We start from the raw sequence: 24,650 nt of genomic DNA, 5'->3' as shown, positions 1-24,650 counted from the left end.
CCAGAGATGGACAGACACAGACCTCTGATGCCAGGGACCACAGACATGCTTGCATGTGCCCTGAGAGCCAGTGCCAGGGCATCTGAGCCACCTCTGCTCCTGCTCACCCACATCTCCCAGAGGGGCCAAAGCTTTCCCCTCTGCCCTTCCCTGGTGCCGCTCCCCAAGCTGTGTCTTGTCTGGGAAAGATCAGACTGGGCAAATGAGTATCAATCTGCCTGTAGGTGCCTGCTCTGTTGGCATCTTGGACAGATATGGGTGAGGGAGGGAGGTGGTCCCCGTGTGCGTCCAGCTCAGGTCCACTGATCTCCCTGGCCCAGAGGGTCATTGCCGGTGATCCCGGTGCACTGGGGTGCAGAGGAATCTGCCAGTGAGCAAGCGTCTCTCAGGCAGGCACTCTGCCCCCCAGGTGCCTGGGGTTGTCTGCAGAGCCAGGGCAGTGCCAGAGCCCAGCAGGGCTTCATATACATGCACCAAAGTCTGTCCAGTCTCTCCCGATCCCCTCCATCCACTACGGCCACAGACCTGCTTCCCCCCGGAGGGCCTCTACGGAAAGCAAGAGCTCGGGGCCATGGGCCGCGGGTCCTGCAGGCTGGGGGGACGCCTGGGAGAGAACCAGGGCTGGGCCGGGGATGGGGCAGAGCGGTCCAGGTCGGGCTCTAGGAGTGTCCCCGTTGCTGGGGCCAGGGGATGAGGAAGCCGGAGGAGGGAAGCAGCGGGGAGCCCGGCCGGGGCCCACGGGGAGGCAGGCCGGGCCGGCGGGGCGGGGGGCCGGCGCAGAGCCAATGGGGAGCTGGGGCAGGTGGAGGGGGCGTTAAAACCCCCCCGGTGCCGGCGGGCGAGCGAGTGCCCGGGAGGAGGAGCAGAGAGGAGGGCTGCCCCCGAGGGCAGCCCCGCGGAGCGCGGCGCGGCGGGGCCCCGCGGGTGGATGCCCGCCGGTGCCGGCCCGGGGCTGCCCGGCCGGGCTGTGCCCTGGCAGGGGAGCGGCGGGGTACCGGGGGGCCCGGCGGCCCCGCACAGGGCCGGGCCATGCACAAGCCCATGGAGAAGTCCCAAAACTTCCGCATCGAGGCGCTCCTGGCTGAGGAGCCGGCGCGGAGTGCCTCCCCGCCGGGGCTGAGCCCCGGGAGCCCCGCGGCGAGCCCCGGTCCCGCCGGGCGCTCCGACACTCCCTCGCCGCGGGCGCCCCCGGCCACTGCGCCCCTCGCCCCGGCCGGCTTCGTCCCCAAGCCCGGCGTGCTGCACCTGCCCGGGCCCGGGCTCGGCGCCCTGCCGGCCCTCTACCCGCCCGCCGTGTACCCGCTCCCGGCCCTGGGGGGCCAGCACCCCGCTTTCGCCTACACCGGTATCCCCCACCTGCCGCCGCCCGCCGCGGAGCACCTGAAGGCGGCCGTGGCCGGCTCCTTCCCGCTGGAGCACTGGATCCGAGCGGGGGTGCTGGTGCCGAGGCTCTCCGACTTCCACGGTGAGTGACCCGGGGAGCGACCCTCTCGCCGGGCGGGACGCGAGTCTGGCCCCTTCCTACCCCCCGGGGCCGGGGGACTCTGACCCGCACCTTAAAGGGGTGCGGATCCCCTCGGAGACGGGGCGGGGGGCTGCGGCTCTCCGAGGCCGCCCCTTCGTGGCTCCCCGGCGGTTCGGGTTGGGACCCCGGTGGGGGCGGCGAGCCCTCGGGTCTGACCCCAATGCGGGATTCGTGCTGCGCCTGGTCCCGCTCCCCAGCCAGGGCAGGCTTAGGGGATCCCACGGGGAGGGAGGGGAAAGACCGGCGCCCCGGAGACCACAGAGGGCTGCGGGGCCCCGGGAACCCGAGCTGAAGGGCGAAGTCTCACCCTGCCCCGGCCCGGTGCTGCGAGGCCCTGCCCGCCCCGGTGCCGGCAGAGCAAAGCCGCTCTCGGCCCCGCACGGCCGCCTCGGGCTCGCTGGGCTCCGCCGCGGCGGGAAGGAAACGAAAATAAAGAAACGGCGGGCGGAACCGGCACCGGGAAACGAATAAAACCCGCCTGGTACGGTTGGGAACGAACCCGTCGGGGTCCTTGCGGCGGGACCGCCCGCCGGGGCTGCGTGGGCGATGCGCGGCCGGATCCGTCCGGTAATCCAGGGCTGGTGAGCCCGGTGCCGGCGGGAGCAGCAGAACAGGGCAGCCGGGCAGCGTGCTCGGCTCCAGGCCAGCCCCGGGCCCTTCGGGCATGCGAGGAGGGTGCCGGCTCGGTGCACAGCCCCTTGGGTGGCCGGCACGGCCAGGGCTGCGGGCGGGCACCGGATCCTGCACGGCAATGCTGGGCCACGGGTGGGAAGGGTCCTGCAGGGCACAAGGACCGACTTGAGGTTCTTGTCCCACCGGGGACTGTCGCTGGCACCCCTGGCAGCGTGACCCGGACCCTGCCCTGTGCTAGGGCTGAGTGGAGGTCTGATCGCGGCAAAGAGGGGGCCAGCGGGCAATAAACAGAGAATGGCTTGTTAATAAACACCCGGCAAAGCATCCGGATTTATTAGCTGAGTTTAGCATCTTAATAACCAGGGAGCCCATTCAAAAAAAGAAATTATGGCTGGATAAGTCAGTTAATAAACTGGCTGGATGAATAATAACGCAAAAATTGAGAAGTAACATGAAACATCCCATTCATTGCTCCTTCCTCAAATTACACCTGCGCACGTTGAAGGCAAAAAAGCTGATCCCCACCTGAGGCTGCTCTCCCTTTCCCTGGTTCTCTGTGGACTGTAAGATGGATCCAGCGGTGAAGTGGTGGTGGCATCTAAGGGTGTGGAATAAGCCTCTGGTGCTATGGGCTGTGTGCACTCTTCAAGCATGCCATTAAGAACACAGGAAAAAAAAAAAAACACTCTATTTGCTGGTGGTGAAACACCTGCCTGTTCCTCTGCTGAGAACATGTTGTCCTCACGGGGTCCTGTTCCTCTGCTGAGAACATGTTGTCCTCACGGGGTCTGGGTCTTTTAGTGTATCTCAGCATCTAGGTAGCTTCATGCAGGGCTGTGTTCCACCGAAGTGGAATCACACCGCTGTACCTACCCCCGTGCCCCAAGCTCAACTTCTGGCTGGGATAATGTAGAGAGATCTGTGCATCAACAGACAGACGCATCCCTCCCAAGTGCAGGATCAGTTCCAGAGCTGGTTGTCTCCAAAACCCTATTGGAAGGAGACAAATCCCAAATCATCGGCATGAGAACAACGTGTGGAGGAAGCTTTTGGGCTGTGGGTATGCAGGGACAGGAAGGGGCTCTCACGTCCTGCCTAGGACATGCTGCCTGCCAAGCCCTTCCTCATTTCTCTGAGGAGGGTGGTGAGCTGAGCAGCAGCCTCCCACTGTAGGCACAGGGCTCCTGGGCTGCTTCTCGTTCCTGGGTGCCCTGTCCCATCACCCAGCTTAGACAGATGGACGGACCTGCCTGGTTGAGGTTTCCAGAGTGACTGAGAGCAAGTGACCATGCTACTGGTGCGGCCATGTTCAACTCTCTGGGTAGCAGTGGGCAGGTATTTGGGAGAGATGCATCTGAAAGCCTCCTAGGACATGTTCTGGGGCATCCCAGAGGGTCATCACCCTTGTGATTTATTTATGGAAAATTCCTGGACTAAATAGTGAATTCCTTCTTTAGCTGCCTGCATAGAGATGTTTTGTGGTCTAGTTTGGTCTCCTGGGGACAGTCAGAGTGGGGGAAGGCATGGGACGGCCCCTGAACTGAAGCCACAAGCTCCCCAGGGATGCACTGCACATGCTCACCCCACTCTCACCTGCATTCGGGGGAGGTAGGATGCTGGGGAGATGAGGCAGTGGGTACCCTTAGGAACCTGGTCTGGGCTTACGTGCTGGGGTTGCCTGGAGAAATGCTCCTGCTGCGGTGCAAGCAGGTGCCGTGCCTTCCTCCCTAGCTGCCTCTGCAGAGCTGCGGCCAGCGCCTGTCTGCTGCAATGCAGAGTGAGAGGGCTGGGCGGGAAGGCTCTGCTGCTTCCAGCCTGGGTCTCTGTCCCAGGGCTTTGAGCACCTCCTGAACGCACAGGGGGAGCGTTTGGCACCGGGGGAGCCGTGAGTGTCAGTATTTCTGGGAGCTGTGATTTATTTGCCTGGGCTAGCAATGTGGAAATGCAGCGCAGTGGTGGGAGCCAAGTGCAGAGGTCTGCCATGGGGGAGAGTTGTAGGAGAGGAGAGTGGTGACATACAGCTGCAGGCTTTCATGAGGAGCGAAGGATTCCCCGCTGGGGACCTGGTGCTCAGACAGCTTTCCTGGCACGCTGCTTCTCTGCATCACTCACTCACTACCTTGTTGACTTGGAGCCCAGGCCAAATCCTGCCTGCAGTGGTGGAGAGCTGGCTGATGGGCTGTACTGGGCTAGGAGAGTGGGCAAGGCAAGTCATATCAAACTGCTTCAAAAAGCATCTTCCAAGGCTCACCGGGTGCACAGTGGTCTGGCGTCAGCAGGAAACATGGGCTGGGAAACAGCTGGCAAGCAGCAATTGGGGCTCCATGATGGAGCAAGCAAGGGGCTAGGAAAGGTAGCCGGTGCCCATACACATGTTGCCCCAGGGACAATGGTCAGGGCTGCCAGCAGGCCAGGAGAAGCCTCTGGTGATAGCCCCAGTGCCAGTGAGACTACCTCTCCCCCTCCCAACCCTGACAACTGGAGAAACACCTCCAAAGCAGACAGGGTGGTAATTTCCTCTCCTTTATCTGCTAACCCACAAAGTTAAGTGAACTATAGCTAAACAAACCAAATTAAAACCAAGTGGGTTAATATCAACCTAGGATTACCCTTGTTATCAAGTAGACGGAACTGTGTCAAATAAACCAACAATTCTTTATAAGCTTTATCTAATTACCCAGGAGGCAGCTGCCTTGTAGAGCTCCTGGCCTCAGACTCGGAGGGCATTCCCAGCTCCAGGCCAAACAATTTATTTACTGATATTTACTGCCAAATGCTGGGCACCCATCAGGAGGTCCGAGCCCTGCCAGGCTGAAGGGATATTGAGACAAACTCTGATCCTGGATGTAGCACTGGAGGAGATGGCTGGGCAGATAGGAAATCCTTTGGCAAGCAAAGGTGTGATGCTGAGGCAGTCTCTGGTCTTCTGGTAGGAGCTGGATAAAGGAGAGAGTCTTCCCAAAGGCATCTTTCTGTGGGATGGTGGTTGTGATGGGGATGGATTCGTAGCTCAACTGGCAAGGACTGGGGGAGGCAAGCCCCTGGGGGACGCTCCCTCTGCATCCCTTGGGAGGATGTTATCCGTGTCCACATGATGGGCTGCTGCAGGACAGGGGAGGACAGGATTCCACCAAGCACATTAGCAGGACAGGCTGGAGCTACCAGAAGCCACAAGGCATCATTTCTGCATGGGAAACAGGGCATGGGAAACTGGAATCTACTTCATACCCTCAGACTCCACTTCCTCCTCCTGCCTTTGCTCCTTCCCCAGTGAGAAACTGCAGACCCTCTTCCCTCTGTAATCCCCCCATGCAAAGGAGCCAAGGCCCTTCGGGGAAGTTGACAGCAAGTCTGAGGGCAGAGACGGTGGTGGTTCAGGTCCACACCGAGCTGCTGCTGCGGGTGGCTGAGGGCTGGGTGGACCTTAGGGCTGTGCTGGTTTGGGCTCGCCCCATCTCACCTGCAGGCAAAATCCTGAACAAGTCACAGTGTGGAGCAGTGGGGATGGATAATACCAGCTCCTGAAGGGCGTATTGTCAGGGGAGGTCACAGGTTAGATGGCCAGCCATATCTATGTAGACTGGGCTTTGGACTGATGGAGGCTTGAACCGTGTGGCAACACCACAGAGGGGTTTGAGGGTTATTTTTTTTGTCAGCAGTGGGGCAGGAGGCAGAGTGGATTTCCAGGGAAGTCAGGGTCTGTACAAGGTTTGTAATGGACACCACTGCACTGAGCCTGAGTTGGAGACACTGGGGTGGAGAACCTGGGGCTGGCAGAGGGACTGTGCTCCACCGGCCCGTCCCCTGCACTGGCAGTTATTTTGGATATATCCCATTTGGATTTATTTGGCTTTTGGGCAAACTGTCTGTTCTTCTTTTCTCTCCTAGACCAAGCAGTCCTCAGCATCTTACCTGGGGAAAGTGAATCCTTTGGGGGGGTGTTGTTAAAGCAAGCTGCCTTCCAGCCTGCTCTGGAGCCAGACAGACTGAAACTCCATCTGCTTTTGGGGTTGAGGCTCACTTCGTGCCTCCATTCTTCCCACATCTGTTTTTAATCTGGCCACATCTGGTCTTGCAGAAGGAGGCACAGAGGAGCCTTTTGGGGTGTTCTGAAGGATTTCTGTGCTCCCCAGAGCCAGGATGCAGTGCCCTGGGCTCCCTGCTTTGGGATGGGGAAATCAGGCTGGGAATATGATATTTCCTCACCCCTGACAAATCCCCCTCCAGCTCCAGAAAGGACAGAATTCCCAGATTACCGGGTGCTGGAATGTGGGCACACTCTCTTCCCTTCTCTTTCCATGAAGCCTCCTCCACAGACCATGCCCAGAAAGAGGACCTGCTCAGAGGGACCCTCCCCTGACCCAGTACCACCAGCCCGCGCAGTGCAGCCCCCGCTTCAGGGAGGGACTGAGGCACCGGGTGCCCTGGGGCTCTCTGCAGTCTCTGGCAGCAAAGGGGACTTACTGGGTGCCGGAGCCCTCGAGCTGCCAGACGCTGCCTGGGGCTGCTTTGTGCTCCCCAGCGACATCGACTGAATGAATGAATTTCCCCTCCGGTTCTTTCTGACACATTTCTGTCCTTCCCTCTCTGAGGAGCTGCGAGGGTTGTTAGCTTGGGCTGCCCCAGCCCGGCAGATGCTGGTCCCCATGGCACCTCCTTTCCTTAGTGGAAGAGACCCTTCCTGGGTCCGTTTGGTCCCACCTTTCTGTCGAGGATTTGTACAGCCAGAGCATCCACAGCCAGCCAGGGTGCAGACCACAGCCGAGCTCTGCAGAGCTGAGCCATCTTTCATCTGACATTTGTATTTGTCCTGGCAATACTTTGAGCCTCTCATTTGGTTTTAGTCTTGAATATGTTTTATGTGCAAAATAACTCACTGCGTGTGTGTCAGAGCCATCGGCACAGCGTGCCTCTACTCAGTCCTTAGTTTAACTGGCCAGTGGCTGCAAGCTGGGTCCCACGGGCTGTCTATCCTTGCACCATGGGGCTGCAGGGGCAGGAGGGGTCATGTCCATCCCTGCTCCCACGAGGAGTTTGCAGAGCCCCAGCCCATCCTGGGCTCTACCTGTTTGACCCTTCCCACCCAGCATCCAGGTACTTGGGACCAAAGCTGGATCGCGATCAGTTAATGCCCCCTTCATAAATTCCTGCCTCGTGCGTCACCGCTGTGTTTGTGAAGGGCTCGGTGGACACCTCAGGAGATGGGCAGGTCGGGATCAAAGCTGGAATCTGAGGGAGATAGTGTGGATGATGCCCCATGCCTTGCAAAGTGAGTGAGCCAGAGCAACCTTTGCCAAGCGGGGCACGTCTCTAGGGCCACGATGCTCCGTCTCAGCCCCCAAGACACGGTGGCGGGGACATGCCAAGGACCTTTCCCGTTAATGTCCCCCCTGTGCCGCTCCCGCACTTTACTCCCAGCTGCAAACCTCTGGGTGTGATTGCCACTGCGGTGCTGGGAGAAGCAGTAAAAGCTGAACCCCGGGGGGACAATAAAGCCAGAGGAGAGGAGATAAGCGGGGATCAAACACAGTGCGGCAGCCACCCCACGCTGGACTCTCAAAGGTCCCTTTGTTCCCGCTGCCTCCTGATTCAGCGCCGCGCTGCCTTCAAGGGCTGTGGGCGAGATAGCGGGGCTCAGGGGCGGCCCTGCCGCCGCAGCCCCTGGCAGTTGGGCAGCCACCTGCGCGGCCCGGCAATAAAAAAGGAGGTTTAATTTCAGTCACAGGACTGATCCCAGTTGTACACCGAGGCCTGATAACGTATCTCGCTGGTTCCTATCAGCCAGGCAATAAAGTCATTATTGGGGCGGGAGACGATGGAAGAGATGCTCGCCTTCCTCCTCATCCCGGGCTTGCCGAGGGGATGTCCCCTGCAGCCCCCAGCCCTGCCTTTCCCTGATTCCCACCCACTTTCTGCCCCGCAGCCGCCCCGCAGCCTGGCTTGATGGGGAAGTGCCGCCGGCCCCGCACAGCCTTCACCAGCCAGCAGCTCCTGGAGCTGGAGAACCAGTTCAAGCTCAACAAGTACCTGTCCAGACCCAAGCGCTTTGAGGTGGCCACATCGCTGATGCTCACAGAGACGCAGGTACCTTGGTCCTGGAGGGGATGGAGCACAGCACGAGGCGGCTGTCAGGGAGGCGGGGGGTTGCGCTGCAAGGAGGGAGGTCAAAGTCATGGGCAATGCTGATGCCCCTCATTTGGCTGCCATCAGTCCCCCACCCCACTGCCCCCCATCAGGACCCCTTCCTATCTTCTGCAGACACCTGCCTGGTGGACTCCAGGCTCTTCTTTTCCGAAGGGCACCCCAGAAATAATGTTCCTCTTTTTGTCCAGCACTCCCGACTTAGATTTCAGAGCCTTCCCGCCCCTCACCATGCTGTGGATGGGGGCTTTTTGCGGGGCTAAAACTCCTCTTTTAATGTCCCCGTGCATGTCCCTGGGCATCCTGGGGGATTGCTTGTCCCCTCTGTCCCTGACCCCCTGCCGTGGAGGTCGGGCAGGGGGAAGGGAGCATCCCCCAGCTACTCCTCTCCCCGTGACATCCTCAGCCTCCTCGCAGACGTGCAGCACCACGAGACGCTCCGCAACAAAGAGGCTTTGGGGGGACCCTCCACGCAGGGAAAGGCAAGGGGGTGAGTGGGGACAGGATGGGGCCAGGGGACACAGTCTCCCCTGGGGGCTCTCCCTCGGCAGGTGAAGATCTGGTTCCAGAACCGCCGCATGAAGTGGAAGCGGAGCCGCAAAGCCAAGGAGCAGGGGGCTCAGGTGGAGGCTGAGAAGCAACGAGGGCTCACCAAAGCCTGCGAGAAGCTGCTGCCCGGCGAGCCCCGGGGACAGGCTGCCGAAAGCCCCGAGTTCCTGGGGTGCAGCCCCAGCTCAGGCTTCCTGCACCGCAGCACTGCTGAGCTGGGCTACGGCCTGGACTCCTCCTGCTCAGGGGGCGAGGAGGAAGAAGAAGAGGAAGAGGACGAGATGGGTGCCACAGAGAGGAAGATTGGCTCTGTGTTGTGAAACAGATGGAGCTGGTTGGGGACAGGGGCTGCAGTGTCGAGGGTCTCTTTGCTGGCAGACACAGACTGTGCCCACGTGGAGCGGGGGGGCTGCAAGGCACCTGCCCCCCTTTAACTTATATGTGTTTGGATCCTATTTATCTCGTAATTTTTCCTCTGTGTGTATCTGGGGGAGTCCCCACATCCCTCCCCTATAAAGCTGTTATCTGGATGCCTGTGCTCTTCCTTAGGGGACAGGAGGCTCTGCCCCGCTCCTGCCACTGCGCTGCCCTGCTGGGGTCCCTGGGGAGATATGTGGGGACAGCAGACCCGCACAGCTGGAGGGGACAGACCCTGGACCCTCCTTTGACTGTGCACTGCCCCTTCCCTGTAGATATGACAGTGCCTGGAGCAAGTGCATCGCTGAGCCCTGCGTGATGTGTGGCATGAAGGGCTGGGAAGGAGGATGCCCAGGATGTGTGCCAGCCTGCCCTGCCTCCGTCCTCCATCCCTGGTGGGGTCTACGCTTTGATGGGCAAAATTAAGCTGCCTTACGAAGCAGAGCTAATTAACGGGCTAATGTAGCGGCGATGTTTCCCATGTTGCAATCAGCCTGGTTGCACTGGTGTGGCACTGCCCTGCAGTGAGGTGGGAATGGAGCCCTCCTGGGTTTAGGGTGGTGCTCAGGCTGTTTGTGAGGGCTCAATGCTGCAGTGAGCTCCCCTTTTCCCACGGTGGTATACAAACCCCATTTGGCCCCTTTTTGAGCTCATTCCAAGGTCCTCTTCGGGACTTGCTTGCTCTTCCTGTGCTCAAATCAATCCCCGGTAGCAGGATGACAACACACACCCTCTGCCACCTCCCTAGAAGCATTAGGCTCAAGCCCTGACCACCCCTAAAACAAGCAGGCTGCCCTTGTTCTCAGGATGCCAGAGGGTCCTGACAGACCCTATAGACCTCCCTGTATGCTTTCTGGGCCTCCCCTTGGGGACGCTGACACGGCTGTGCAGGCAGAGAGACCAGCCCTGCAATGCCCAGCCTCCCTACCCCCCCAGCCCGGGGGCAGCCCTGCTTCGCCACCCAGTGCACGTAGGGCTGCAGGAACTGGGTACGTTGGGCTGGGATGCCCCGTCCCCAGGCAGCCCGTGGTATTCCCCTCCTCGCTTCTCCCTGTCCCTGCCTGGGGGTGGCAGGGAGCTGCTGTGGGGGTGGGAGCCGCCAAGGGCCAGCAGCCCCCGGGGAGCCCCCGGGTCACCTCCGGCAGCCGGTCAGCGAGGGATGGCACAGGTAAGCATTGGCGTGGGGCCGTCACACCTCGCAGGGCTCGTAACGCCTGGCAGCGGCTCATGCTGCCGTGGGGCTGGAGGGCTGCGCCCTGGGCAGGGGGACAGATGTGATGCTTTTGGGACAGAGGGATGCACAGGGGAAGCAGAGGGTGGGTGAGAGGAGTATGGGAAGGGAGGGAGGGATTCATGGATGGATGGACGGACGGACGGACGGACGGACAGACGAATGACGGTCCTGTGTGGGATGACAGTGACCCGCAGTGGCTGCTGGCAGCTCAGCAGCTTCCCCCTGGGTACGTGGCATCCTCGGTGCCCAGGACCCCCGTCCCCAGGCGACCCAGCCCAAGGCACGGCAGTGTCCTGCTGCCAACACAGGAGGTGTCCAGACTCCCGGCACTGCCCGCGGGGGAGCTCTGGCCCTGAGGGGGGTGCAGCTCTTGCTCCAAGGAGGGACATGTGAGTCAGGGCAAGGGCTGGGTACCAGGAGTCTGCAATGGTTGGCGTAACATGGTGCAGGAGAGGAATAAATGTGGGGAAGAGGAAAAAAAAGACAGAGAAGGAAGGGAGGAGGGAAGGGGGAAGTAGGAAAGCATGGTACTCAATTCGCTGTCATTGCCCTGAGGGGACAGTGGGGCAGGAGAGACCCATTGCCACAGGGGAGCTGTACCCCCGCAGCAGGCATGCAGGACCAGGCTCTGAGATGCTGGCAGATGCCAGCTCATAGCTGCAGGAGCCTCGGGGCTAAAGGTGTCTGCGACCCAGTGTACAACCTGGTCTTCCAGCAGCAGGGGAGCACAGAGAAGACCACAGGGTGGAGGTATGCACACCAGGGCAGGTGTGAGATGGGGGGGACAGGGATGGCAGGGACAGAGAAGAAAAGGAGAGAAGGAAAACAACAACAACAAAAAAGAGTGCCAGGAAGGAGGAGGGTAGCTGAAGGGATGTCACAGACTTAAAACCTTCACCTTGATGGGCCGTGACAGGTTTAATTTCCAGAGTACAACCATTAAAGTGATGGATGGGAGGCGTTCATCTCATGCCTGGCGCATACGGGCCCTGCGTGGCTGCAAGAAGGTTTGTTTTGTTGCTGTTATTTATGAGGTTGTTTCTGCAGGAGCCAGGCACTCATCCAGTGCTGAGGGGGCAGAGGAGGGGACACGACTGATGCTAGAGGAGTTGGGGTGCTGATTTATAGCTGCTTAGCCAGATGACTCTTGTTGTAAACATTGACAAATGCCATTAAAGCTGCATCTCCTTCCTGCCTCTGCCCTGGCACCCTCTCCACGCTACAGGGTATGGGCAGCCCGGCCCTCTGCCATGCTGCTGCCTGTGCACCCCAGAGGGGCTGTCTGACCCTGCACACTGGGGACATGAGGGTCCCCTCCCTCCCTGAGGGACATCCAGGGTGCTGGGAAGATGCAGGAGTGACCCACGGTGGTGGTGGTGCCACATGGGAATGATACCCAGGATACCCGATGGGCTTGTGCAGCCAGGGCTCCCCAGCCAGTGCCCCTCTGCCCCTTTGCCGGTCTTGGCCCTATAACTTCTTTTGGCAACGGTCACAACGTGTTATTTGTGTCACCGATGCTCCAAGAAGCGCGGGGTGACCTGGCCCCATTAAGGTGCTGCCCCATCGCTATGCCAGCACTCTCCAGCCTACTGCACCCCATGCCCCCTCACCCCCCCAGCATCCCCACCTCACCCACCCATCCTGCGCACCCACGGACTTCACGGCTCCCCCTCTGCCCTCTCAGCTTTGCGCCCACCTCCCTCCCCTGCACCCATCCTCATCACCCCTCTCCCCCGAGCTCTCGCCTGCATCCCTCCACCTGCCACCCGCCTCCCTGTATCTCCCTGCCCCTGAACGCCCCATCTCCTCCTGGTCCCCACCCACCCCCGCACTGCCTCCCCCCCGCCATCTGCCCCTCCCGCACCCCTGAGAACTCCCCACCTGCCTCCTGCGCCCCTCCACCTGCCCCCTGAGCCCCCACCTGCCCCCTGAGCCCCCCATCTGCCCCCTGAGCACCTTCGCTTGCCCCCGGCCCCCCACCTGCCCCCCGCCCGCGCCCTAGCCCCGCCCCGCGCGCCCCTCCGCTGCCCCCTGGCGGCCCCCGCCGGCCGCCGTCGCCGCTCCGGGAGCTGGAATTGACCCGAGGCGGCCGCCGTCGTCGCTCCGGGAGACGGCGCCGCCGCGTCCGGTTCCCATGGCAACAAGGGCCGCGGCCCAGGCGCGCTGAGCGGCCGGGACCGGGCCGGGCTGGGGCCGGCCGGGACCCGAGGTGGCCCGGGCTGTGCTACAGGGAGCCGGGCAGGGCTTGCGGGAGCCGGGCTGGCTGTGCGGGCCCGGGGGGGCGGCGGTGGCACGGGGCCCAGGCGCTCCTCCGGAGCCCAGGCGGGGTTATAAAGCGCCGGGCCGTGGCCCAGGGAGCTGGGCAGGCTCTTGCTGTAGGGAACAGGGCCGTGCCTCAGTCACCTAGAGAGGTTTAGGGGGCCAGGCAAGGCTACAGGGCAGGGCTTTGCTATACTGGTCCCTGTGGGGCTGTAGTGGGCTGAGCCGGGCTGTGCTTAGGGAGGCCCAAGGAGGGCTCTGCCACAGGGGGCTGAGCTGTGAGCGAGGTGGGGCTCATGGGCTGTGCCAAGGGGGCTGCGGCAGCCTGGGGACAGCGTGGTCTGTGGCAAGGGCTGGACTCAGCTGGCAAAATGGGGACAGCACTGGGACACGCCAGCCCCTGCAAGAGGTGTGCCACTCTGGGCCCGGGGAGGAGTTGTTGGATCTCTGAGAGCACTCAGGACTCGGCAGCAAAGACTGTCCAGGCGCAGGAGCAGTGTGCGTGAGGACTTTTTCCTCTTGTTTTTCAGATGCTTGCTCAGGCGCATGGCGAGCCCCAAAACTCCGACTCTTTTCGGAAGCTGTGCTGTGGGTGTGTCAGGAAGGTGAGTGGTGGAACAAGGGGTGCCATTGTTGTGGGTGGATTTACTGTCAGTGCAGGGAGAGGATAAAAACCAAAAAAACCTTTAGCCTTTGCTTCCCTCGTTCATGACATCCTTTAGCAGCTGTTGTTTGGGCTGTGGCCAGGAGGTGTCCCCTCTGGACTCTTGGAGCAGGGCTTTTGGTGACTCCCGAAGCTTTGCCACAGGGTGGCTCCTCCCGTCCTTTTGACAGAGACTTTTAGCGTAGAGAAACAGCTGTTTGAGCGATTTCTCCTCTCTCCCTCGCAAAGTGCTAATGTCCTCGTTGCAACTTCCTAAGCTGTCTGCAAGAAAGACAAAGAAGAAGAAAGGCGTATTCTGGGGCATTGAGGTGGCTGAAACACTCAGGTGGCATGGCTGGGAACTTGGAAAAGAGATGATCAAACATCTGATCTTGAAAAATGTTCATGAGAAAACCCAGAAGCTGAGCTACAGGTGCGTGGGAAGTTTCTTTCTCCTTTGTACTCCTCACACTCCCACAGCATCTTCATCCCTCCTGCTGTATGTTAGTCACATTAGCACCTTTCCTCGGATTCAGCTGCCCCTTGTCCCCTTGGGCTATGTGCTGGAGACAGCGCGTGCACACTTACGTAGCAGGACAGAAACCTGCTAATTCAGAAGCACAGCCCTTGTTCCTGGCAGGAGTATTTTAAATGAAATGCCTTTTTTTTAATTCTGTTTTGCTGATACTTCTGTCTGTGAGGCATTTCCAGTCTAGTGAGATTTTAATTGTGGATGTATGCCAGACAGTCACTAGTGTGTCCTAAAACCATTGGTCCCGGGAGTCCCACTGGATGTTGAGCCACTCCAGCACTCTCTGTGACCATCCCTGCTCTGAAACTCAAATGTTTCTCCCCAATGTGTTTTGCTCATGGCTTGGGGAATGTAAAATATTATTCAAGGAAGGGGAAGGTACTTGGAGCTGGGAATGGGTTTTCAGGACACCTGGATTCTGCCCCAGAACCAATCAGGTTCTACTGATTTGCTACCAAGGTACCCTGGGGGTCAGGTGTGTAAAGTGCTTCCAATTATGAGCTCTGGAAGTTTTTATTCTTTATTCTCTTTTCTGCTGTCTAACTTAAAACCAGCTATATGCCATCAGACAAAATCTCTTGTTTTGGTTTCATTATCTAGATGTCCTTCCACGAGATTCTTCTTCACTGTTTTTCCACAGCCGATCACTCTGAGCCCTGGTATGTCCTTAACTCTGCCCATCGTTTTCCGGCCCACTGAAAAGGTAAAGTGGCAACATGAAAATCGCTGTCGGTGCTCAGGCTGGCTTTGGGCTTCTGCCTCTCTTGTCCTTTCTGATTTGTTTTCACTTGAATGAATCAGTCCTTGGGAAAGGTTCTAGCAGAAAAATGGGGCAATGTGACCTCCCTGCTCTCCCCACATCTTCACCTGAGGGAGCCCTAACCCCTGAGGAAGCCCTAACTCCTGACTTCTCTGCAGAGTTTGCCAGTAATGAGAGGGATCCTCACAAAAAGTATTCCCAGTTTTTCACATGCTGCTTCTGGCCAGGAAATCAGTAAGATAAGTGCTTGAACTGTCCACACCTGGTTTGATCCCAGGGAACCTGAGTTGGGTGGTTTTACTGCAGAACTTTGTGCTGAGGGATTCACTCTGCTTTCTTACAAGAGACCCTAAAGCCTGTATGTTGAAGGGCTACTGATTTTTCTATAAGGGATATATCAAGGACCTCCCTTCTTTTGGGTGGGGTGGGTTTCTTTAATCTTTCTTTTTAACAGCAATGATTCTTTTTACCCAGCCCCTTTTCTTGATTTTCAGCTTGTTCCTCGTGTCTGTCCTGGCTTTGACTGTTGATCTCTGGCTTTTGCCCACAGCTATATGTCTTTGATGTGTATCTCAGTTCTAGCCATAGAGCATCATCATTGGGCAAATTCCCAGTACCGTGCTCTCTTAGTATCATGGTTTTCTGATGACTGTTCAGTGTTCCCTTTATGAAATAAGCTGCTGGCCTTGTTCCATTTTCAGTGAATAGTGTGTCTGCACCACACTGATCGCTAGACCAGGAGACTCCCTTTCTTAGAGGGAACAAGGACTGTGTGTGCTGCAATGCCCAAGGTCTCTCCTTACCTGTTTAAGAGGTACTCAGGAGAGGTGATGACTGGGGAGTATGGAAGACATGTATCATGCAATTCCTTCTATCTTAGCTGGTTAGCAGATGTCCTGGGGCTATTTGTACACAGTGCTGTCAACGCTGCATCTTTAAGTTGTGTATTATCCGCTTAGGCCTCTAGCTGACAAAGCACTTAATCAAAGACTAATATTTCTGTGCTTGTGGAACTCAAGGAGAGGTTGTACATGCTTCAGGTAAGCTGAACTGAGATCTTGAAAACACTGAAAGAAATCCATCTGCATCAAAACAAATCAGGTGAAACAAATGTGGTTTTCAACTCCTCTCACTGAGGGAGTTTGTGTGTTCCCTGACAGAGGGAGGAGTATACTTGAGTACCTTACTCCCTGCCTGCCTTTTCTGACTGCTTCATATGCTCTCTGTCCTGCACAGAGGCCTCCCCTGGTGCCTCTGTCACTGATGGTTTTTTCCCAATGCTCTCACAGGTGTGAAAGTGATGGGTTGTTTATGGGTGGACCTGCAGTACCTGCAAGATGGAGCCCCTCTAACTGCTGTCTTCCCTTGCTTTTCTGTGCAGAGGGAGTATGAAGACAGCATCTGCTTTAAGAAGGCTGAGGGTGAGTTCTCTGTCACCCTGCGTGCTACGCTTCCACGGTCCTGTCTGTCCTTCCCAGCTGCTGTCCAGTTGCCCGCCTGCGCTGTCCACAATGTCACGGAGACAACATTCCCTGTGCGCAACATTGGGTGAGTGAGATGTAGCTGGACAGACCCTCTTTCTGTTTTGTCAAGTATTTTGCCACCTTCTTGGACTCTCTGAAGAATGCAACTCATTCCAATTGTTATTAGATCTGCTGGCTGCCTTAACAAGTAGCAGACCTCTGCCTCCTCCAAGGTCACAGCAGAAAAGGCAGCAGAGATGGTAGTACAGGTCAGATATACTGACTATATAAGGAGGTATACTTCCAACCATTTACAGTGAGAGCAAAATAACCTTTACTAGTTGGAAAATGATCTGTGCTCCCCAAAGCAGTCAGCTGATGCGGTAGAAGGGTGGAAAGGATAGAGGGCACATGTACCTTAAGCAGAGCAAGCTATTGGCCAGAAGCCATTTCAAGTAATTCATTCTCCCCTTAGAGAAATCATTTGGGCTGACTGAGGGGTCCAGGGTGGTGGAGGATATTGTAAGTAACACACAGCTTGGAATCAATAAAATATAAAAAGCTGATGGTATGTCATGTTCTTTGCACAAATCAAACAAGCAGAGGGAGTTTTGGAGAGTTGCATGAGGTATTAGGAAAACAGCTCAGTCCTCTCTTCTCATCTGGGCATATAACAGAAGAACAAATGTTCATTTGGAATTAAGTAGCAGCAAATTTAGATACAGGAAGAACAAATACTTCATTCTGGAGCTTATTTGTTTGCTGTCACATGATGAAGCAGAGAAATTTTATGGCCGTTAATAAAGTTCTCAGATGTAATAGCTAAGATTCATTAAAGTATGAACAGACCATTTGCAGAGACTAGAGACAAATTTCTTCCCAGCATCACATATTTGGCCAGGGGTTAGGGATTCTGCCATTCAACGTCAGTTGCTTCACATCCTAACTGAATAATCTATTGGGAAAGGTCCATCCTATGCATGATTGCACAGGCAGCAAAGGATCCATTCATCTACTTAAAATGTGTCTCAATTTCCTAGTGATCTTGTTACTGTGTTTGCCTGGGAGACGCCAAGCCCTTTCTACATGATTCCTGACTATGGCATGCTGAATCCAGGTGCTGAGTGCATGGTCAAGGTAGTCTTCCAGCCCAAGGTGGCTGTGGTGTATGATGTGGCAGCAACATGCTGGTTTGGAGGTGAAGAAAAGCAAAAGAGGACTATCCAGCTAAAGGCCCTGGGTGAGTCTATCTTGCATTTAACACTGAAAGAAATATGTATCATCCCTAACTGTGGAATAGCATTCCACAGGGAGGCTATGCTGCAGTTGACTTAATCCACAGATGTGAAGCCCATGGTTTGAAAGTGGCCTGTGAAACTCTTGTTAATACTGTTGTCAATCTGGAAGTATGATCTGAAGAGACAGTAGAGACAGTGTGGTCCAACAGGCCCTGTGGCGTGTTTTGGCCAAACTAATATTTCTGGAGCTTGCTTAAGTTGACAGAGGGGAAAAAATGAGATGAGTTAATTGTCACAATGCAAAAAACCTCCAGAAACTCCTGGTCTTGTCTGCACTCGGTCTCTCCTGTCTGTCCCAGCTAGACAGAGAGTTCGAGGGAAATTTCTAAAGCTTTCTGGGTGCAAGTTAGGGTAAGTAATGGTTTCATTAGCAAGTCCTTGCCTGAAGTGCCTTATATGGCCCCTGACAAATAAAAGAGGTGACTCTGAGTTTAGTAAATTAGGGCTGGAACGGAGTTTATTTGGTTCAAAGCAGGGCCACCTTTGAAGGTAAATCCAACTTCAGAGTTACCTGAGGTTGTTCAGAGGCTTGTCCAGCTGAGCATTGGATATTCAAGGATGGAGATTCCACTTCTCTCTCTTAACCCAATATATTATTCCCTTTGACAGCCAAATACCCTTACCTGCGGGTGAGTGTGACAGGGGAAGAGTATGAAGGTGTACAGCCTGGGAAGTTTCAGGATGTGCTGTGCTTTGGATCAGTGCCAGTGGGGACAACTGTGGAGAAGTGTGTAGAAATCTTCAACATGTCAGTGGTATGTGGAGAGGGAGACTACTTCTTGTGAGAAATTGGCATGCTGGCATGTTTCCCTGGGGTACATGGTCTTGAGTATCTCCCTTAATGCTGTGAAAATAATGCAAGTGGGAGTGTGAATAAAATAGAGATGATGAACCTTCCCCTACCAACCAGGTCATTCACCCTTGCCCTCTGCCTTCCAGCTACAGTATTAGCGACTCGTCCATGAGCAGCATGGTGTGGCAGTTCTTGCCTGCTTCCCACTGTGCTTGGTCTAGATCAGGCAGACACTGCTGTCCTTCACATCCTGCAGCTCTCCTGCTCACCCTGGACAAGCCCATCAGTCCTGTGTGGCAGTTGTGGCGGTCTCAAACGGGCATGCGTGTATCCCAGGCAGCTGATGGATCTTCTGCTGTCCTCAGTGGACTGCAACTTGGTGACTGCTCTCAAAGTCAAGAGGGCTATGTTTGAGCACCTTGTTCTCTGTGCCAGCTCAGCTCAGCCCAGCCCTGTTAAAAGTCAGAGGTACTCAGAGATTGCTGACATGGGTGATGGCAGTGCTGGCTCATCCACAGGGTCTGAAACTTGGGAGTGGCAAAGACACACTCATTTGTTGTACTGTTGTTATCTGCAATGGTGCTCAGCATCCTCAGGCAAGGATCAGAACCTTCTTTAAGGGGCTTGAGGAAGGCGTCAGAGCATGTCTTGTTTTTTGTGAAAAGAAAATCCCCAGACAAAAGGTGGAACTGTGAATGGAGAAAAATAAGTTATCTGCCTGCATGTCCTCCTGGTCACAGCAGTCACTTAGGCTATTCTGGCCCTTGGCGACACCTTGAGCCATCCTCCCCCCTACCAGGAGGGACACTCCAACCCCAGAGATCACCAGGACATTTTGCTGCAGTCCACTGGTTTCTGAGCATGTGATAGGAGCTTGCTGCTGGCAGTGCCCCAGCAGGACAGGGTTGCAGAGGTTTGCACAGCATTTCTGTGCTGGGCTGCAGTAGCCTTGGTGTTCTTGGTGGTGTTCAGCTCTGCTGAAAACTGCAGTTCTTCACTAATCAGTGCTCTGCATTTAGAGCTACCCTGGCCCTCCTGTTGTCTCCTTCGTTAGCTTATTTCTTTTCTGCTTGCAGGTTGATGCACCATGTAGGATAGAAAGAGCTAAGGAGCCTCTGCTTCGAGATCATGTTTTCTCCTGTGATCTGTCCCATGGTGTTGTCCCTGCCAAGGGGAAGCTGGTCTTGTGTATACGATTTCAGCCTCAGACTGTAGGAGAGCACAGTACCGACTATTTCACTATCATATCTGCCGGATGCCTCTTGCAGACCATCCTGAAGGTGGTTGGCTCATGCAAAGGTACCAGAGTGAAAGCCTTCCCTGTTTCTCCCTGTCTTCTTCTTAATACTGTAGGAGAAGAGCTAGTGCTTGGGGAAGGACTAGGAACTGTCACAGCCCTCAGTCATAGACTTACATTCTGCTGGGATCCAGGCTGTCTCTGGTGCACCATTTGGGGTTTATACTTGCTTGAGACAGATGTGAGGCTGTTGGAAGTGAATATTCAGCTGTTTTCTAGGACTGGTGTGTTTGCTGATGACATTATTCTGGTTTGGGAAGGTCAGTTAAGTGCAGTAGTGGCTTGTGACATGTTGACAGAAACAGCTATGACGTGCAAGATCTGTCTTGCATGTTGTTGTGCTAGGTCCTTTGGTGTCCCTGCACCAATATTTTGTGGACTTCGACTGGATCAATCTTGGGGAAAGTTTGATGCAGACACTGAAAATCAGCAACACCTCAGATGTCCCAGCCTATTATCAGTTTGATATTGATGGCAGAGGGAGCGTCTTCTCCTTGGATCGTCCCTGTGGAGTCTTGGAGGGCACAACAACACTAGTGCTGAAGGTGACCTTTCGACCTACTCACCCAATCAGCTATCACCGCAGAGTGGTGTGCCTTGTTCACCATCAGGTATGAGAGGCAAAGGGTGGTTTCACCACTGTGATACTCAGAAGGCTCTTCCAATGTAACCCACCAGGGCTGGCCTCTCTCACTTAGTAGCCCCTGGAAATCTCTTCCCACTGTATTTCCATTGATACCTGTCCTGGGCTCTTGCTGAGCAGAATCCCCATGGTGCAGGTTCCTATCAGCAGCAGGGGGCTGATGAGGACAGACAGTCAGTAATACCTATGGATGGGGTGAGGTGCATCCTCAGTGGCTTCCGTCCATTTAGGTCTTTGAGTTAAATTTACCTGCGGAGCTGTGCACTGACTGCCTTCAACTTTCAGTCCAGTTTCAAGAAAGTTCTTATGCTACATCAAGACACAAAGTAAATGGAAGTCTAACATTGCAGATGCTAAGCTTTTCCCAGGCATGGTTTTGGAAGTGATGTACTAGGACGGTGTAACTCTCAGAGCAATCACAGAAGGGTAGTTTATTTCTTATAATCCTTTCTGGTATTTTCACAGGAACCCATGTATGTGGACTTTTTTGGTACCTGCCATTCAGACATAGCTAAGCCAGCCATCCTTCAGGCAAGACACCTCTCCTGGTACCGTACCAACATGGTGAGGGGACTGACCTTCTACCCCCCTGATATCCTGAGCGTGATGTTGAAGGATGGGAAGCTGCACATGGATGAAAAAGGAGCCCTCATGCTGCCCCCCGAGGTATGAGCTGCCCTCCCTGGAATCTAAGATAGATGTGAACCATGCTGTTCTCTGCAGATGCTGGACTTCTATGGCACAGGCCAGGCAGATCTAGAAGGACTTGCAGGTGCCAGACAGATTTCTTTAGTATCTCTGTTAATGTTCCCAGCACATACCAACACTATCTGTGTCAGTTGGGTCTTACCCAAGCTCAACCACTAAGCCACTTTCTGGCTTTAACTCAATCACGGGGTCTTCTTTTCCTTTGTGTAGTTTCTGATTGAGGACTGGCTTACAAACAGCAGCTTCCTTGAAGCCAGGACTTTGAGCTATCCTGGGAACTGTTACTGAAGTGCATCTTGAATGCCCTCTTGCTTGTGAAGCAGTCAGGACTGTAGTGCCTGGTGTCTCCCACAGGCACACTTCCCCTGCTCATACAGAGGTGTTTCCATCCTGTAGGTCTCTCAGGACAAGCCTTCCAACGAATACTTTGAAGCCAGCTCCATGACTGAATATTTCTACGATGGTGTAAGCAGTGACCTGGCCTTGTTTCCCCCTCATGTTAGCGTCAGCCCCAAGGAGTATGATTTTGGTTGCTGCGTGCCGCTCCACAAGGTAGAACCGCTTCCTCTCTGTGTGACCAACCACACCAAAGGAAAGATCACTGTTGCCTGGACTCCAAGCCACGCCAGTGCCTTCCAAGTGAGCCCTGAAATCTGCGACATCCCGCCTTTGAAGTCTTCAGCCTTCCGTGTCCTTTTCCAGCCCACTCAGCTCAACAGTCTCTATGCAGTAGAGCTGGAAGGTTTTGCCTTCTACAAGGTTAGTAAGAATTACTAGGACCAGTTTCCAGAGAGGGCCTGGCAAGAGACTGCAGGCTAAAGGCTTTTGGAGGACTTAAAATTCAAATAGAACCTTTTATTCTGAGTTTGGCAAACCAGCATCTTTAACTCCTTTGGCCACTGCTTTGATACACTGGTGGGTTAAAATTTCCCCTTCACCTCTGTCCTGGCAGATAAATCATCAAAGCAAGCCACAGCTCATGCATATAAGACAGTTACACTTGCTCTTACCTGCAGTGAATGTGAAGTAATGTACACCTCACTGAAGGAGGAATTACTGTGAATTAAATTACTGCACTATTACTGTAGATGAGAATCTGCACAAGAATGGTTGTTGTGGCCTGAGTGATGGGCAGTAACTTGGTTTTTGTGTCTGGCCCTCTACAAGTAAAGCTGCTGAGGGCACGATACATCACTGCAGACTCTCCTCCCATGTGATGTGGGATTCACATCACGCAAGGCTGCAATTGCAGGAGTTTTAGCACCCAGAAAATTCCTGGTAAGTCAGGGAGATCTTCATTATGTTGCTGATTACTCTTCTTGCATTTTTTTCCCTTCTAAGTGTGGAGGATATCTGGGAGTAACCTTAGAGTTTCTTAGGCTCAAGTAAAGGATAGATGATTATTTTCAGTGACTCACTGTTAAGCGCTAACTTTAACATCTGCAAGTATCTCAAAGTGCACTAGAGTGTCTGTAGACCCTCATTCCCTAAGGCAACTCTTGTAGAATGACAGAATAGCTTGGATAGGTCCTTCTGCTTGAAAGTCACTCAGTGGTCTTTTGGGTCTGAAATGCAGCTATCTGTGAAAGCAGCACCCATGTTCCTCATATAGCACTGGTCAGTCCTTCTTCCCTGAAAAAAATCAATTCCTCAGTCCAAGGGATGTCATTGTAACAAACTGCTTCTTGTGATGGAACATGCACTTGAGGGCATCTTGCCACGCTCCCTTCCTGCACACACACTGTTCTGTCCCTTGCGTGCCTGCAGGTGCTGAGACACTACAGCAACATTGAGGAGGATGCCACCATCTGTCCATCCTGGTGCCTGACTGTCAGGCTGAGAGCACACACGTATGAAGCAGAACGGGAGCACTTCATCCCACAGTACATCCTGGATGTCCCCAAGGTGTGTAACTGGTTGATGTTTGGATTTTTGCAGAGATGCTCAGTGTTTACCTCTGAAGTTTTTACCTTGTCTCCCATTGCACCATCCTGAGGTGTGGCTTAGGTGGTTTCTGATGGTGTGGACACTCTTGCTTTGGTACAGAGGTAGGATGTTCTTTCTCATTATCTTCCCAGCCTCCAGTGTGTCAGGCTGCACTGTGCATCTCATTAGTTCTGAGGAAACCTGTTAGGATCTCCTTCCTTTCTGTTTAAGTGGACATTGGCATTGATAAGGGTGCTTAGTCCCCTCCCAGGAGCCTCAGACATTTTGCATGCACTTAGGCAAATGGAGGGCAGCACACAGAATCCACGCTTATGGAAGAGATGTGGTTGCAAGGTAGAGTGGAATTTTCCCTGACTCTTCCTGCTGTTTCTATAGCACAAGAAAATGTTGTTCCTGTGAGGCAAAGTGAGATCTGACCCTTGAGAACATCTTAGAAATTCTCCTCAGCTAGTTCAGCATGTACAGCCTGTATCTGATATGCATGAGCTGGAATGAATTCCAGCCTGCTGGAATTCTTAATCCAGGAGGTCACTATCCATGCAGAGACTGCAGGCCCCAGCAAGCAGTTCACTTATTGGATGAACAGAAAGCATTGTCTAAGTATAGTAGCCTCACTGGTCCCATGAGCCTATGAAAGATGAGGGCTACTGTGGGAAGCAAAATGACCGTAATTTGTACGGCCTTGGTTGATTTCCTTTCATTCCTTGAAGAGAAGCAGTTAAGAAGTTCTCCCTAGATTCAGGATAGTGCTTGTTGGAACCTGGAATTCAACACAGTGAAAGCTTTTTCTTTGAGCTGGTTTTCTAAACCCAGTGCAAATAACCTTTCTTGCTTGTCTCCACCAGACCTTTCCTCCTGTGGCTCCTAACACCGATACCTACTGCAGTATGCTGCTCTTGAACACGGGCACCTCGTTGATAACCTTCAGTGTGAACCAAGCTGCTTGTCCCTCTGTTTTGCTGAAGCCCCGCTCAGGACACATCATTCCAGGAGGCCACCAGATTTTCTTTCTCTCCACTCACCCAGTCAACACAGTCTTGCAGCAGCATATCCTGCCTTTGCAGCTGAACTCTTGTCCTGGATACACCAAGGTAGGTAGAAGGAAGTAGAAGATGGTGAGAAAGGTTTGTTCCCTTGTATTCTTCCCTTTTCACAGTGTCTTACACTGTGACCCCTGTTATATCTCTTAATGATCAGTTTGGATTTTGCCCTTTGGAAATAGGAATGAAATAACACTTTCAACATTTAAGGTGGCATCAACATTACAGATGGAAGGTGCTGGTGTGCCAGACATCCTGTATCCTTTGTTCACTTGTGTTTCCATCTCCTGGAATGAGCTATACTATGCTCAGGGCCCTCCTTGACAGCGCAACCCAAAGTTCTTCCCCTCCTCCTTCAGACCCATTTTTTTCTTACTTATCTCTCAGAAGGAGCAACATCTTTGCAAGGTCCCTCTGGAGGTAACTGAGACTTCCAGCTAACATCTGTTGCTTTTTCCTTAATTCCACAGGAGATTGCTCTCCAGAGTTGTGGGGAGTCCCTTCTTTTGCTCCTAGAAGGTGATGGAAATCTATACTTCAAGCCTGTCTATATAGGGACCTCCACTACACGAATGTATACCATAAAAAACTGCACAAAGCTACCCATGGTTTTCACATGGAAGATCCATCAGTCTGACAGCAAGATCCTGTCTGTCAGCCCCACTGCAGGGATCCTCCAGCCCTATGAAGCCATGGTAAGTTTGAGTTACCAAAGTTGTATTTTTCTCTCTACAATATAGCTGTGGAGTGCTTAGAGCAGAAATG

General features: G+C 54.6%; 2 protein-coding genes across 2 annotated transcripts in view; both read left to right on the top strand.

Annotated features, from left to right (window-relative positions):
- Window positions 1-1,029: 1,029 nt before the first annotated feature.
- LOC309406574 (uncharacterized protein) lies at window positions 1,030-9,168 on the top strand (the record flags this gene model as incomplete). Its single annotated transcript, XM_082001839.1, has 3 exons — window positions 1,030-1,465; window positions 8,082-8,242; window positions 8,851-9,168. The coding sequence occupies 3 exons, from the start codon at window positions 1,030-1,032 to the stop codon at window positions 9,166-9,168; spliced, it is 915 nt and encodes a 304-aa protein (XP_081857965.1).
- A 4,123-nt stretch (window positions 9,169-13,291) lies between these two features.
- CFAP65 (cilia and flagella associated protein 65) overlaps window positions 13,292-24,650 on the top strand; it is a gene marked incomplete at both ends in the record, with an annotated part of 31,804 nt that continues 20,445 nt past the window's right edge. The window contains 13 exons of the mRNA XM_082001481.1: window positions 13,292-13,366; window positions 13,683-13,837; window positions 14,537-14,639; window positions 16,078-16,244; window positions 17,200-17,399; window positions 18,067-18,212; window positions 19,327-19,549; window positions 19,893-20,158; window positions 20,656-20,856; window positions 21,295-21,657; window positions 22,666-22,803; window positions 23,691-23,936; window positions 24,356-24,580. Of these exons, the coding sequence (XP_081857607.1) occupies window positions 13,292-13,366; window positions 13,683-13,837; window positions 14,537-14,639; window positions 16,078-16,244; window positions 17,200-17,399; window positions 18,067-18,212; window positions 19,327-19,549; window positions 19,893-20,158; window positions 20,656-20,856; window positions 21,295-21,657; window positions 22,666-22,803; window positions 23,691-23,936; window positions 24,356-24,580 (2,508 nt within the window). The remainder of the gene's footprint in view (window positions 13,367-13,682; window positions 13,838-14,536; window positions 14,640-16,077; window positions 16,245-17,199; window positions 17,400-18,066; window positions 18,213-19,326; window positions 19,550-19,892; window positions 20,159-20,655; window positions 20,857-21,294; window positions 21,658-22,665; window positions 22,804-23,690; window positions 23,937-24,355; window positions 24,581-24,650) is intronic.

Source organism: Phaethon aethereus, assembly GCF_964289735.1.
Source record: "Phaethon aethereus genome assembly, chromosome: 6".
Classification (NCBI taxonomy): Eukaryota; Metazoa; Chordata; class Aves; order Phaethontiformes; family Phaethontidae; genus Phaethon; species Phaethon aethereus.
The sequence above is the reverse complement of the archived record's forward strand: the minus strand, read 5'-3'. Positions and strand labels throughout refer to the sequence as shown.